The 14,848-nt window shown below is 33.1% G+C and overlaps 1 protein-coding gene across 1 annotated transcript in view; it reads right to left on the minus strand.

Annotated features, from left to right (window-relative positions):
• Positions 1-14,848, minus strand: part of CHM (CHM Rab escort protein) — a 72,021-nt gene that overhangs the window by 9,464 nt on the left and 47,709 nt on the right. Inside the window, exons 9-13 of the mRNA XM_032982755.2 lie at positions 13,980-14,057; positions 8,054-8,158; positions 7,092-7,155; positions 6,057-6,153; positions 1,466-1,558 (exon numbers count right to left, since the gene is read on the minus strand). Of these exons, the coding sequence (XP_032838646.1) occupies positions 1,466-1,558; positions 6,057-6,153; positions 7,092-7,155; positions 8,054-8,158; positions 13,980-14,057 (437 nt within the window). The remainder of the gene's footprint in view (positions 1-1,465; positions 1,559-6,056; positions 6,154-7,091; positions 7,156-8,053; positions 8,159-13,979; positions 14,058-14,848) is intronic.

The raw sequence follows: 14,848 nt of genomic DNA on the forward strand, positions 1-14,848 counted from the left end.
GAGACATCAAAGATGTCTTTCCTGTAAGCAAAAAAGAAAGAAAATGCATATTATGTAATGCTTCCTATTAAAAGCATTTTGTTGTCTAATAAAAGCAGTAAGATATTTGCTTTTTCATTAAAAGGTAGAGGAAGAAAAATGTAAAAATGGAAAAGAACACAATAAAACAAACTTGTGAAAAGCTCAACTCAACCCTTCATGAAGCATTGATCTTGGTTACAGAGCCCTGAGAGGGGAAAAAAAAAAAAAAAAAACAAAACAACCTGGCTACATAATAGACTGCATTTATTTTTTTTTTAACAGGAGAAAACTCTACCTAAATTCATCTTATGCTTCATGAATGAGGTTTAACAGCAAATATTATACGCAATCCAATTATAAATATAAAATACTTCCACATCTTATTAACTTGCATATATATGAACATAAACACTTCCACTGATAGCTAAGTCTTGTTTTCTCACAGATGAAGTATCATTTAGCATATTTAAGTATGAGCATACTGTATTTAAAAATGCTTTGCCAGGTTTAGAACACAGCAACATCTTCTATGTGCACACTACCTATTCTATGAGCATCTATGGAAAATATGATTAAATTCAAGATCTTGGGATTAAATTTTGAAGACTTCTGTGGAACTAGCTCAAAGTATCTCAGGGACAATTTCTTTCTAGGCAACAACTGCTTTGTCAACTGCTACTTTCCTCTGGGACTGAAAATGTCCATCTCAAGGTCAAAATTCTTGAAAGTAGCTGGCAAGATTTCCTCGAATTTAGGGCCAAATAGCTCATTATTGCAAATTACTGGAAATCTATCTTCTTGATAACACTTCAGCATGTAACAACTTTATGCTTCCATTGTTTAAAGCAGAATCCATAGAATTTCAACCAAAACCAGAAAACATGGAAGCACTTTAAGAAGGCAATAAAAAGATAAGCAGTCTCAGCATAAGAGAAGGCAAATGAAAACTAAAAAGCTTATAGCACTGAGCACATCTGGCAGCTGGAGGAGAAAAGCAGATCACTAATTTCTGGGGTTTTGATAACTTTTGTTAGGGATACCCAAGCGACAGAAATCACTAAAAACAGCGTAGTGTAAAAAAAACAGATTCAGAAATATTTCATTTCACTATTGCACCTTCGCAAGACATGCTGAGTAGCAAACACGCTTCCATGAAAAAAACTGAAAAATTGAAAAGGTCCTAGACACTTACACTATACTGAAGTTAAACCACAGCTGAAGAAGACTTGGAACACTAGATCATGAAGTACAAAAAACCTGACATCTGTCTAATCAATCTCACTCTCAAATTAGATTCCTTTACTTTGAAAGGCTAGTATCTAAATAGCAGCTCACCATATGTTGGCTCTGATGGTAGATTCAGTTGTTCAGTAACAGATACTTTAGTTACAAGGGTAAATTATACTTTTGCAAAATAATCTCTTAATACTTTATTTATTTTTACCTTTTTCTGGATTTAGATTGAATAATTTCTGTACAACAGGCTCTAAATCCTCCCTAGCAGTGTTAGTTGATGGACAGGTTAAATGGACTAAATCTGTTAAAAGAGAGCACAAAATAATTAAAATTACCAATACACAGATGTATATCATTTACAATTTTTAAAAGGCACAGCAAGCTTTAGAAATCACTGCTCTTCATATAAATCACTTCTGTGAACCCAGAGAAGTAGTGTATTACAGAAATACAGTGTACATATACCACACAGAAATTTTAATACATCTTGTAATTATCTCTCTCTTCCATATATATTGGCAAGATGGAAGTATAATTTAGCATCAAAAGTGCAGACAGAGAGAATGCCATTCTATGAAGAGGTGTCCACTGATACCAAGAAAAGCAGCAGCAAGATTCTAGATAACACATTGTATTTGCCATTAGCGACCTCTAGAAATCCCAAGAACATTCTTATCAGTGTTGACAGGTCAATAGTTCAACAACATACTAAACCCAGAAATATCACTACTTTCATCAGCACTCCTTTTAAGAGCTAAATTGGGACTCTGGAAATTTGGAAATTTGGCTACTCACAGTTTAAGTCCAGCTGTACAGGAGTAAGTACGAATCTATCTTTCTCCACTTAAGTAAAACTATTTTTTTTTTATTCTACTAAATGGTAAACAGGCAATGAAGTGAATAGGTGCATGTTTTAAGTTACAGCTCAAGTGGGCTGGCAGTTCACTATTCTCTCCAGCCACAGAGAGAATGCAGAACACTGTGAACACTGTCATATTTTGGCAAACTGGGGAGAATTTAAAGATAAGGACTGCTGAGTATCAGAGAACTGTTCTGTGATGTTATGACATATGCAATTCTGTGATACAACATAACAAAAAACCTCTACAACATTTTATTCATCCACCTTCTTAAAGGATGGGAGAAGCAACAGTTTTGTGTCTGGGTAAGGGTGATTAGGTTAGGCGGGCCAGCAAGGATTTCTAATAATATGCAAAACTGATTTCAAGTGCTTGATTTCAAGAGGTGCACATCAGAAACAAATCACACTGTACAGCAAACTTGTACTGGAAAAAGATGACATGAAAATATTTTGGACCACAAGAACGTATTTGTGGAACTGTATAATTACTCAGAATTCACCTTACAACATAGGCAAATCAGTGTCACTCAATCCAATTTTGAATTTGTGAAAATTCACAGTTCTATCTGAATATGGCGGATTTGATATTTAGATTTCTTGTTAATGCACTTGTTTTAATGAAAATGAAGGTGCTAAACAGATTCCTCACAGAACATACTATTCCTTTATTTGTTCTGTTTTGTAAACCAGTGATGCTGCCAACTCCTTAGGGAAGATAATCACCTGATGCAGCTTTTGACCTTTTTTCTGTACCACTGGTCTCTTCAGATACAGAATCCGCTACTCTGCTGCTTTATCCCACCTGATTTTACATCCATTCATTCAGATATTTAAAAGCCTCATCTTGAAGCTTTTTATAAAACTACCTTAACAGACTCATTTGCTACTGAATGGTTGTCTGGAAACTTAATAGCAGAGAAGTACCTATCACAGAATCACGAAGAAGTTTAACGTATCTTCATATGAAGTTTAAATTTTTCCTTCATTACTGCACATTTCTGATCAATTTAATAGAAATGTATAGCTATGGTATTATTTTAAATCCATATGACATTCTTCCCTTTTCACTCTGAAGTCTGGCTATATTTGTGTCATTATTTACAAGTACATCTTGAATGATTTCCTGGCTGCAGTCATGACACAAATTTTGACACTGACTCCCAGAGGACCAGAAATTTAACCCATTATGCTCCTCTTATTTTGGATTGCACACATGGAGATTATATTCAAATACTAATATTCATTTTTAATTAAAAAACCCCACAACTTTCTTTCTAAAAGGAATATGTACTTAAAACAAGAGAAAACAGGTAGTGGTAATGAATTGTAACCTTAACTGAATGTTTAGAATCCCAAACATTGTAATATAATATATTCCTTCCTCAAAAAAGAGAGCTATAAATCACTAAAGTTCACATAATTTACTTTCTATAAAATCTTTTTTATTATCTTTAAGGTTATAACTATGAGTCACAGTCATCAGTATATATTTTGATTATATTTGATTTACTCAGGTATAACTGCATTAGTTACAGTGGTTGCCAACATTTGTCTTCAAGTAATTCTTCTAGCAAGAAGAACGATGAGTTTAGTTCATGATTTCATCATTACAGTCTCAATTTTTAGGGCAAGTGAAGGAGTTTGGTTCCACTCAACTGGCAATACAGATTATGTGCCTGTCACTTATGCAGTGTGATCAAAGAGTAGATGTATTTGTATACTTATCTTAAATAATTGTTTGAAGGAGAAATCAGTCAGGTTAAAACCCATTTACAGATAATGATGTAAAAGTTTTTTAAAAAATTATGAAATATGTCCCGTAACTAGAACTCATCTATACCTGAAGTAGAACTATATTACTTCAATACATGAAAACAAATTTAATTAAGGAATGTAGTACCTTCTCTCCTGAAATGAAAAGAATTTATGGAGAAAAGTAAATAACAGAAACTTTAATTTTTCAGCATCAGAGAAATTATTAATTTATATCTACTTGAATATAAATCCTTCTTTAGTTTCACTTTCTGATATATGTATTTTGTGAACCCTTAAATAAAGTAAATCAGTTATTTAAAGGATAAATATTAACAACATGATTTATAGCACTAGGTTCTTAATTACAGGTTTATCCTTTTTTATTATTTAAGTAGGAAATAGAACTTTGAATGAATGAATCGTTTAGTTCACTCTTCTTTCATATGCAAAGAACTGAGTTCAAGTCTAGATAACAGTAAAATAAATAGGTTATTATTACAGTTACTTATTTTTTGTTAAAAAGCATTATGTCGGGTAACCTCTAATTCTATTTATCTTCCACAGTGTCCCAAGTTGGTAATTTGTTCAACAGAATTTAGAAGTAAAATTTGGAAAGAAAAATAAGTACCCAATAAGAATATTTTGTTGCACATCTATTTCAAGTTCACATAAAACACCAACAGCAGAGTCATAAAACTGTGTACACAGCAAATTGGTAATGGAAATAATGGGATGTCCCTTCCAGAAAGGTGATCTCTCAGATATTTGTAGAATTAAAAAGCTAATGCAGTAGACAACAAAACCAAGGCTCTTAAAAGAACTTTTATATCTTTACCTCAAATATATCATGGTGCACTCCTTGCCTCAAAATCTCGTAATGGGACATAATCCCACCTCCATCAAAACTTTCATAAGATGAAAAGTCCTCAAATAAAGTGTACTTCTGATACTTCAATGTAATAGTTCAGCTAAGGTAGTGCATTTTCAAAAAAACCAAACTAATGACAAATTACTACCAGTAAGATCCATGTACTTTAGAGTATTTTTTAATCTACTGAAGTAAAAATTTATTATTCTATCAGTGAAAGTAAGTCTATTAACCTATTTATTAATTGTTCATAATATATCAATAAAGAAAAAAGCAGAAGCTGAAGCAGAAACAAAAGCATGATCCAAAAATATTCTGCTAGAAGTACTACTGAAATATATTTGAGGCTTGTACTAAGAACTTATTCTTATGAAAACAAAAATTTACAGTATTTTTTACAAGACCACAGAGTCCCATGACATAAAGATTCTCTTATATTTCAAAGGTTGTTTGAAAGGGAAAAAAACCAACAGAGCAGCAAACATGAAGCTATGTTAACTAAGATCCCACCTTTTTGCTTACAGGTTTTTTCAGAAATTATTTGAAAAAGTACTTTGGGTGGGTTTTGGCCTTTTAATTGTAATAGTAAACAAAATTCTTGGCAGAAAATTTTATAAATGAAAGATTTCTAAGTTAAAAAAATCTTAATATTTTGACTTGAAGACTGCACAATCTTAGCTAGTTACAGTGGAGGAGAAACTGTCTGCTAGAGCTCTCCACTAAATTTATCTGCTATTCTACTAAATCTTCAGTTGTCTTAACAACTTTGCAGAATAAACAAAACGTGGGATTCTAATACTTTCTTTTGTATCTAAAACCAAATACAGCAGTCATAACAAAAAGCTCTTTGCTGGTGCTATTTTATAATTATTGTACAGTAAACAGGTTATTGTCCCAGTATTAGTAAGATTACAACTATCAATCAGGTTTATTAGCCACATCAGCGTTAAAAGGAACATTTGATGTTTGATCCATTTGGAAATAAAGAACAATATACTTTATTACCATGAAAATAATAATAAGAGTTAAAATAAGTAACTGTCACATGAAAATTTAAAAATAATTGAATGCAACAAGAATCTTGTAGTATGATTTCTAAGCCATATGAAAGAGCACACAACTGCTGCAGAATGAAAACAATGGACTATTTCTTTCACCTGCTGATAACAGTAACCTAGTACACAGTGTTTTCTCAGGTAATAACCCGGTCACTGTACAGCAGAGAAATGATACACAAAGATTTTATATTTTGTTTCAGAGTTGACAGAGCCAAAGGGAAAAATATAATTAAAATTACACATGCCCTGAACTTACAAGTGTCCTTCATGCACGTCATGGTTGAGGAACACAACTCAATGACGCAAACTGCTGGTTTTCCTTGATCCACTGGAGGCACTGTCAAAATGGAAACCTATAAAGCAGAAAGAACAACTTATGTTGAAGCAGAGTAACATGGAGGATGAGGCAACCAACACAATTCTGAGTAAAGGTGAAAAATAACTTCAGACAGTTATAGAATTATGTTTTCTGGCTTATTAGTAACAATTCGCGCAATCAATCCTGCAGAATGTGAGCTTTCAAGAATTTCTACCCAAGTCAGAAATGCTACCGTTGTTAGAAACATCTGCAGCAGTGGAACAGAAAGAAAACCTCATATTACAGCCCTTTCCAAAAGGATGACAGTTTAGAAACACTGTTGGCAAGAGATTGCAAAACTGTTTCTGAACACTGGGCAGAGCACTGTTAGGTAAGAATGACTGGAGTACTTTTATGCAGGACTGCTGGTAGCAAGGCTCAGGAAGAACAGACTTCTCTGTTATACATGTTCTTATTTTGTAAATCCTATTTAACCTGTAAGAATACAGGAAGCATCCAGAAGAGACATTTAACACAGATTAAAGTCTTTTAAAATTAAAGTCTGAAAAGACTGACAAAGCAGAAACATTTGAAGAAGGATCTGAAAGTGTACAGTAAGAAATTTGAACAGTAAAAGTGAATATTAAAAAAAATATGGAAGAACTTTGAACAAAGTTTAGACAAAAAAAAATAAGTTAACAGAATAGTAAGGGCAACGGTCTATTAAAAAGCAATCAAAATGAACTACCTTGAAGACAGCAGCTTAGAAACTCTGTTAACTAATATAGCAGAACCAAACAGGCAAACCCATGTCATTAAAATAAAATAAAATTCCTAATAGTTTTATAGAGACTAATGAATTAAACAATTATCAGTAGAGAGCTGACTAAAAAGCTAAATTCAAGCAGAAACAGAGGCATAAATTAATTCCTGCCAACAACTAAATATTAATACACACAATTTATAAAGAGGTGATACAAAATTGGTATATACCTGCTGCTCTGAATCTGTGTTTAGTACAGACTGATCTGTAATGAGCACTGCTCTGGAGATCTGCCTGTAATTAAATAAAATAATTACAGCATTTCACAAAAATATTAAGAATCGCAATTTGAATTCATAGTTTTGGCAACATCAATCTAAACAGAATACTGTGGGAAGGCTATTTAACCATATAATCTCTATTAAGATGATTGTTAGTGGGATATTTTGCCTGTTGCTGAAGTAAGAACACATCTGGAACATTAATATAAAGTTTTCAATGACCAAAATAGAGTATGAATAAACAAGCCAGTGCTGTTATATAAAACAGCTTGAATACCCTTCCAATTTTTAAAAAATTCTTTTGTTTATTTGATCAAGATTAGTAGTAGCATGTTACAGGACTTTTTATGTTCCAAACAGCACAGGGCACTTTGGATTAATGCGAAATACACAAAGGTAGAATTCATGAATTGAAGGTTCTAATCCTCCATTTGCCTATGATTATGTCTGCACTGCACTACCACAATAGTTTTGCTAATACCTTGTCTGCAACATTTTGAAGAAAAAGGCAGTATATGTCCAACGCTTTTGGCAGGAACAACCAAAAATCACAGAAAACAATGACTTTTAATACTTTTCTAGATCTGAACGAATTTAAAAACAAGAACAGAAAAAGGCACCTCCACCTTCCAAACACTTTTTAACTAATATGAAATCCCTAAAACACTTCAAACTACTGGATTTTTTTTTATATGGAAAAGAGGAATATGATTTAGAGGACAATTTAAGAAAACCTATAGAAAGTATACGGTATGCCCTCAAGTATATAAAAGAAGAAAGAAATTATGCAAAGAACTAAACTGTACTACAATGATAAAGCAGGAGACAGTAATCTCTGAAGTTTAACTTGCAGGGTACCTTATACACTATTATTTAAATAAATTTACTATGGTTGCTGTTTTACTACATACCTGTAACACACTTTTGTGCATATGCTCTCTGAAAGGTAACTGTCTTCAACAATAAAATAGTTAGCACTTATTCTTTGGCCAAAATGATCCACAACAGCTTTGCAACTGTTAAAAAAATAAAAAAAAAAAAAAAAGAAACTGAAATAAGAAACTTAGATATAAGGTAACAAAAGGATGTGTAAGTTTTTGAAAATGAGTTACATAGCACATCATTTATATCTTTCAAATAAGTTAGCTACACATTTCTTTAACACATGAACCCTTAAACCAACTCAGTTGAAATTGGTAACTAAATCCTAGACTTGCACATCCTGCCTGGTATATACAAATTTTTACATGCAATGCCAGTATAGATGGTATCAGAATGTTAATACACTGGTCACTTTATAAAGAAAACTAAATATAAGCTGGTAACACTGGCATTTGATTGTACATGAAAATGGCACACATATCTTACCTCATGATACATGGAAAAGTAACATGGTGATTGATTTTGTAGGTGCTACCCTATCACAGTATCATTTTTCCCCAGTCAGCAACCTTGATCAAAGACAAGTTTATTTTGACAATAATATTTGACAAATTACATGGCAAACTGACTGACATGTAAGGAAAAATCCCTAAGAAATGTGTGCATCAGGATGTTCCAAGAGAACTTTTCTGATCTTCTGGATTTGTGACTAAATACTCCATTTATCTCTAAGTTACATGCAGAAGGGATTACCTAAGTCACATTGCTTTAAGAGCAACACAAACGTTCTTGATTGATACTGTTTGTCTTCAATACATGTTTGGGTTGGAATTTGCATATATTCAGTCTACTTCAGTCAATACTTGAAAAAGTTAAAAAAAACAAGCAACTGAAACACAACAAAAAAACCCCATGAAATGCAAGGCCTCCACCCTCAGACCACCCCCTACCAAAAAATATTTCTGAATGCAAGAAGGTAAAAACAAAATGAGAATAATTAACAGTTGAGACACCGCTACAAAAAGTTTCAAGAGTCAAGTGTAATGCAACAGACAAAAACTTATAAATGGGACAGAAATACAAACCACAGAAGAAAAGCAATTCTGAGAGCTTAAATGAGAACAGGATACAAATTTCAGATTTTAATGGGGAAAAAGTCTCTATGAAAGAAGAAACTTCAGACTTCGATATAACATGTATGAAACTAAATCATATATATGAGACAAATAAAAAGGAGGTGCATGCAGATACTAACTAAAACCAACCTCTACTGCTGAATCCTATATGGCATGATCTGTACTCTATTCAATTGTACAAATTTTCCTCAAACTGAGACACTGCAAAAATCTGTAGACATCCCTACAGGTTTAAAGAGCACCTATCTTAATGAATGCTCTTCCCATCTAAAGTGCAAGGAAAATATATTCACTACAATTTCTTTCTTTATAGCTTTCTTCCATACCCTAAGAATCTTTAAGGGTTAATACTGATTTCTAAAACAAGATTTTAATGTTTTCTACAATATCAGAACATTTACTGTACAAATAAATAAAGCAAATTAGCTTCACTTCTGCTTGGTGTATGAAAGTTACTGCTTTTTTTAAAATTAAATTACTCTGAATCAGTATATTAGTGTTTCAGCTGATTTAATATACAGGTTTTCAAACCACTACATTCTTTCACACACATTTGCATACACACAGAGCCAAACATCAAAAGAATCAAAAGGATGTCTAAGACAGATATGCCTTACAGATTTAAGTGTGTTTTATCGTAGCACAACATTATTCCTGCATCAGTAAATATCTGAAATCCAAGTTACGTTGTATGGATAAATGGCATTTCTGTAACTTCAAGTCATTCATTAGCTTCTGTCACCAAAATTATCTATAAAACTAGAAAACATGAGAACCAAACCTAAATAAGTAACAGCAATCAGCTGCTACTAGTTTGAGTAAACCAGTTGCTTTTGTAGTCTGAAATGAGAATTGAAAGTCAGGGCACACAATGCTTATTTGCAAATGGAAGTGTTTCATGACAATTAATCACGTTTTTATAATATTAGCTTCTAATGCTGATTTCATAGGAATCGGGACACTACGTATATACCTATATTCAAATTCAACAGATAACTTGAAAAGAATAATTAAAAGAAGTCTAATGGTAGAAGCACTTTTTAGCCTTACACATGCAGTATTCTTCATACAGTTTCAATCACATACTATTCAACACGTGTTTCACTTGCAACTTCAAGAAGTGTTTTCTTAATGTTAACCTAACTAATTTAATTCTCCAGCACGCATGTGAATACTGCAAATAAACAAGGAAGTCAAGATGCTACAGTTCATTTCTAATTATAACCTTTCTTATTGTTTATGAAACAATTTCCACTGCCATCCCCCTAAACATTATTGAAGGGGAAAGGTTGATTAAATGTCATGTTGCATCACTCAAAGCCAGCAAAAGCAACTACACACTTTTTATTTTCCTGCTAAGTGTTGCTTCCTCTCCTTTGTTTAGGAATAGCTATCAGGTCATATGTTTGATAAGATTTTAAACAGAAAAAGAGATAGCGCTTTTAATTTCAGTCTCCACTTTACTTCAAAGGATGATGCAGAGAAAATTTCTTTCAAGTACTATCTCCAAATATGGAAAACACTTATGCACTGACATTATCAGGTCTCTGTCATCTGATATGTGTTGCGACAATGAATCATACAGAACCCTCCATTGACCTTCTTTCAATGTGTCTAGATAAAAGGATGAAAATTAGAATCCATCTCCTTGCAGTGCCACGAGTTATAAATGTACTTTATAGGGCTCATTATCCAAACTAATGGACTAAGGGCGACATCCTTGAAATGGACTTACCAGCACTGACAAAGCCAGTATGCAATATTTCAAGAAAGATATGTAAATTACTATGTGTTTGCTATATCTTTTTATTACAGATGTATAAATTTCCATTTATCATATCTTTTCCATTTTTGAGACAGAATTATGTAATCAGAAACGTATGTAAAGTGTGATCAACATAAAATGCCTACCACTATTATTAACTCAATCCATGTAATTTAAAATAAAATTTAAAGTATCATATGTACCCAAAAAAGTGACCTATAATAAACATAGAGAAAGTAAACAGCAAAAAGAAAAATAATTATCATGCATACATTCAACACGTTTTTCTTCAACCTAAGAAACACAATGTGGTTTTTATTTTCTAACAGAATATCAGAGTGCTACCAAGAACACAGGATGTTCTGCATATGTATTAAAATAGCAGACCTAATCTGATACAACATATAAAAAATTGAAATTGTAAAGTGGATTACCAAATGACCAGAAACTTTTATGTCTATAAAAAAGGCTACAGTAAAATGACAAAAATAATTGTATAGCTGGGTATGAAATCTACTGTTCTTGGTATATACAGCTATGGGAAGAAAAAAAGTGAAAAAGCAATTCAACTAGATATTGAATGGGGTTTCATTTTTCTTGTGCTGAAAAGAATGTTAGCCATGTCTAGAAAGGAGTTGGAATAAACTTTGGCGATATTTAGGGACTTCAAATTAACCTGAGTTATCAACAAGAAGTTTTAAAAGAAAATCAAGGCTGTAGCTGTAAGCATAAACTTTCCTTATATGTACTAAACCAAGAATATTAAAAAGAGTGAAAATAACTGCACTAAGGTCTTGAAGTCTAGAAGCCTATGGAAGATGCTTATAAAATAGTAATGAATACTGCACAATTTGACTAAATTTCTACTGTTGTGCGTTTGACCTATTTGTAATCAAGGCAAGCTGCCTCTGAAAGTACAGACAGCTGTACTGACAACGAGATATGAATTTGTCTATTACCAATTACTATTAATGGCCTGTTGATTCAAAAGCTCGGTAACTCATAAATACCCTCATTAACAATTTGATAGCAGATTTTTATTAGGCAACACACAGAAGCCCAAAGTCAAGAGGAAAATAGAGATGGTGCAGGGAAGAAATACACAGTAAGGAAAGAGATAACATGAAAGAAAAAGAAGGGAAAGGAAATAGCAACAAACTGCATCTCTTCCAAGTAACATACTAAGAAAAAGACTTAGCAAGTACAAGCAGTATTGCATTCAGGTCAGAGAAAAGATAATCAGAAGAAAATAACAGAACTGAATAAAACCATATACCTGGGTGAAAAACTCAGCTTTTTGAGTGACATTTTTGCTATGGTGAAGATGATGTTTGAGACCTTTTTAAATTATTAGAGTAAAAAGAGAACATTATATGATTCTTCTTTCTTTGCTGAAAATACTCTTAAAAAAAACAGACCATATTTTTGATCTAAGCTGTGTTATCTTCATCAGCTCAAAGAAGTCTGACATTCCCTCTATCTTCTATACATTATTTTTTTGTTTAATTTTGATGTGGAAATGCTACTTGGTAAAATACCGGCTTTGAAACTATGGGAGACCTAAAGAGAGACAACAGAATCAGGCGGGCTGCTCCTAGGAAAACGAAGGTGGCTAGAGTTGGGAAGCTGGATGTGTTGTGCTGCTTCATATTCATCATCAGATAATGGCACTATTAAAGACCAATGTTTTTGGAATAATGAAAGTCTGGTAAAGTCTTGCAAAGCAGAACTCCACCTTTTTTGGAATACATACAACCTTAACAAAGAAAACATTCATTTCAAAGGTCTTCAGAATGTGCAAAGGAAGCTGGAAACTCAGAAAAGCAGCACCACTGATGAGTTAAGATCTCCACAGAGTGGTGTTTGGAAGCGGCTAAAAACTATAAGCTTTGTCCCTCTGAAATAGCAAGTTAGCTATTTAAACATAATCAGAAAATAAAGCTGCCTACCATAAAAGTTCAAATATTATTGTTAAAATAAACTACATGGTTTATGAAAGGGGCATAATTTCATTTGCATATGAATCATGCACTTAAAACAATGACACACATGATGAAATACTATCTCATTTGCATATCAAAGTCTGAAACTGTGCAATGAACTTGAGAACCTTAAGGAACGGACATAAAGAGAAGATATGTTGTTTACAGAATTTCAGGGGAAACAGACACAACTTGAGCATGTCATGACAAATCTAGCTGCAAGTACCATGCTCAGAGAATCAAATGTGCTGTGTAACTGGAAAGTAAACACATTACACTGATCATATACCTACTAATTTTCCTAATAAAATGTTACTACCTATTTTCTAGCTTAATCTTCAAAATTGTCTACAGAATGTTTGGAACTTTATAATTACAAAAACTAAGCTAAAAACAGACTCTTAATGTTCTCTTAAGAGAAGTAAAGCCTGCAGTTAGACTAATAACTGCTACAATGTATATAACAGAAACCATGACAATTCACTGAGGTGTGAAAAATGTCGCTATGGAAAAAACTATGGGATGATTTTTCTTAGCTCAACTTTAAACCTGCCTACCGGCCTCATATTGTTGTAAAAGAATTTATCCTAGGATAAGAGGGCAGCATAGTTTATGACAACAATCTACCTAAGAACTCATTAAAGTCTTTTCTCTTGGAGTGACATGCATTATCAGCAAAGATTAATCTGATGAGTCTTTAGGTGAGCTCCATTTTTAAAAATGCAATAACAGAGGGCTTTGTTGTCATCTGATGAAAATCAATTAGAGTAGGTAAGGCCACAAGGAAAACTAACATCACTCATCACCAGCCCCCCGGCAGCTGAAATGATTTGTCTTCCAAGCTTGGGTGATCAGGAGCTGTAGTAATATCACAGGGAAATTAATTTAGTTTCTATATTCTAGACCCACTTTGCTTGTTCTGGAGGACCTATACACAAATAACTTTTAATCAAGGTTGATGTGTTATTAATACCAAGGAGGATCTTTGAAGAATCATTTTTTTTTAACCGACTTAACACATTTTTCATCTGTATTTTGTATATAAACAGAAGGTTACTTATATTACCCTTACCGTCCAGATTCTTTGTCCACTACAAGGCACCGCACAGAATGGCGAAGACAATAGATACCACCAAATACAGCACACATCCTAGAAACACATTAGGAAAAAAGGTTATTCCTGTCATGACTAATTGTAAACAATGTGAGTGTGTGTCATAAACAAGGCAAAGTACTGTGCACACTGTATTCCATTTTCAATAACATGTCTTAATCTCTGAATCAGACAATCAAAAAACAATCAAAATGAAGCATATCCTATAGTTTTTGTAAAGGATATGTTGAGAACTTCTTTTGTATCAGCATTTGCCTTAGTCCTCTAAATTGTTACATTAGCTTGAGCACTCAGTCTGTGTTACCATCTTCAGACATTCAGGATGGAAAAGCAGCACCTATTTACTGAAGATGCACAGAGTATCTACTGATATTCTGGCCACACTCCATTGCACATACTGTAGAATAAGAATGTAAGAACACACGATAACCATACCAACCTCTTACTAGAATTCTAAGTGTGATTCAGAAGTTACTTCTCTACTCTTAGAAAGCATACCGTGGGAACTTCATTGACTACAAGCTCCTCTGATTTTGAGGACAATGAGAAATGCCCCAACTGAATGAAAACTTCTTACATTCTAAAGATGACCTCTTACAAATGGATTCCTCCATGTTCTGCCTATGTCATGATACGGTCGCTTAAGATACTCTGTCCATGGACTGGTAAAAAAAAAATTTCCTAAATGAAAAAAAGAACCAGCTTCAGAGGTCAGTTTTTCAAAAGCTGAAACATACTAAGATATTTATTAGTTCTCCACTTACAAACAAAACCCAGTATCTAAAACAAAGAAAATTATGCTGCTCAAACATTATACCAGTACCAAA

The sequence above is a fragment of the Tyto alba genome, unplaced genomic scaffold (genome assembly GCF_018691265.1).
Source record: "Tyto alba isolate M040663 unplaced genomic scaffold, T.alba_DEE_v4.0 Super-Scaffold_5, whole genome shotgun sequence".
Classification (NCBI taxonomy): domain Eukaryota; kingdom Metazoa; phylum Chordata; class Aves; order Strigiformes; family Tytonidae; genus Tyto; species Tyto alba.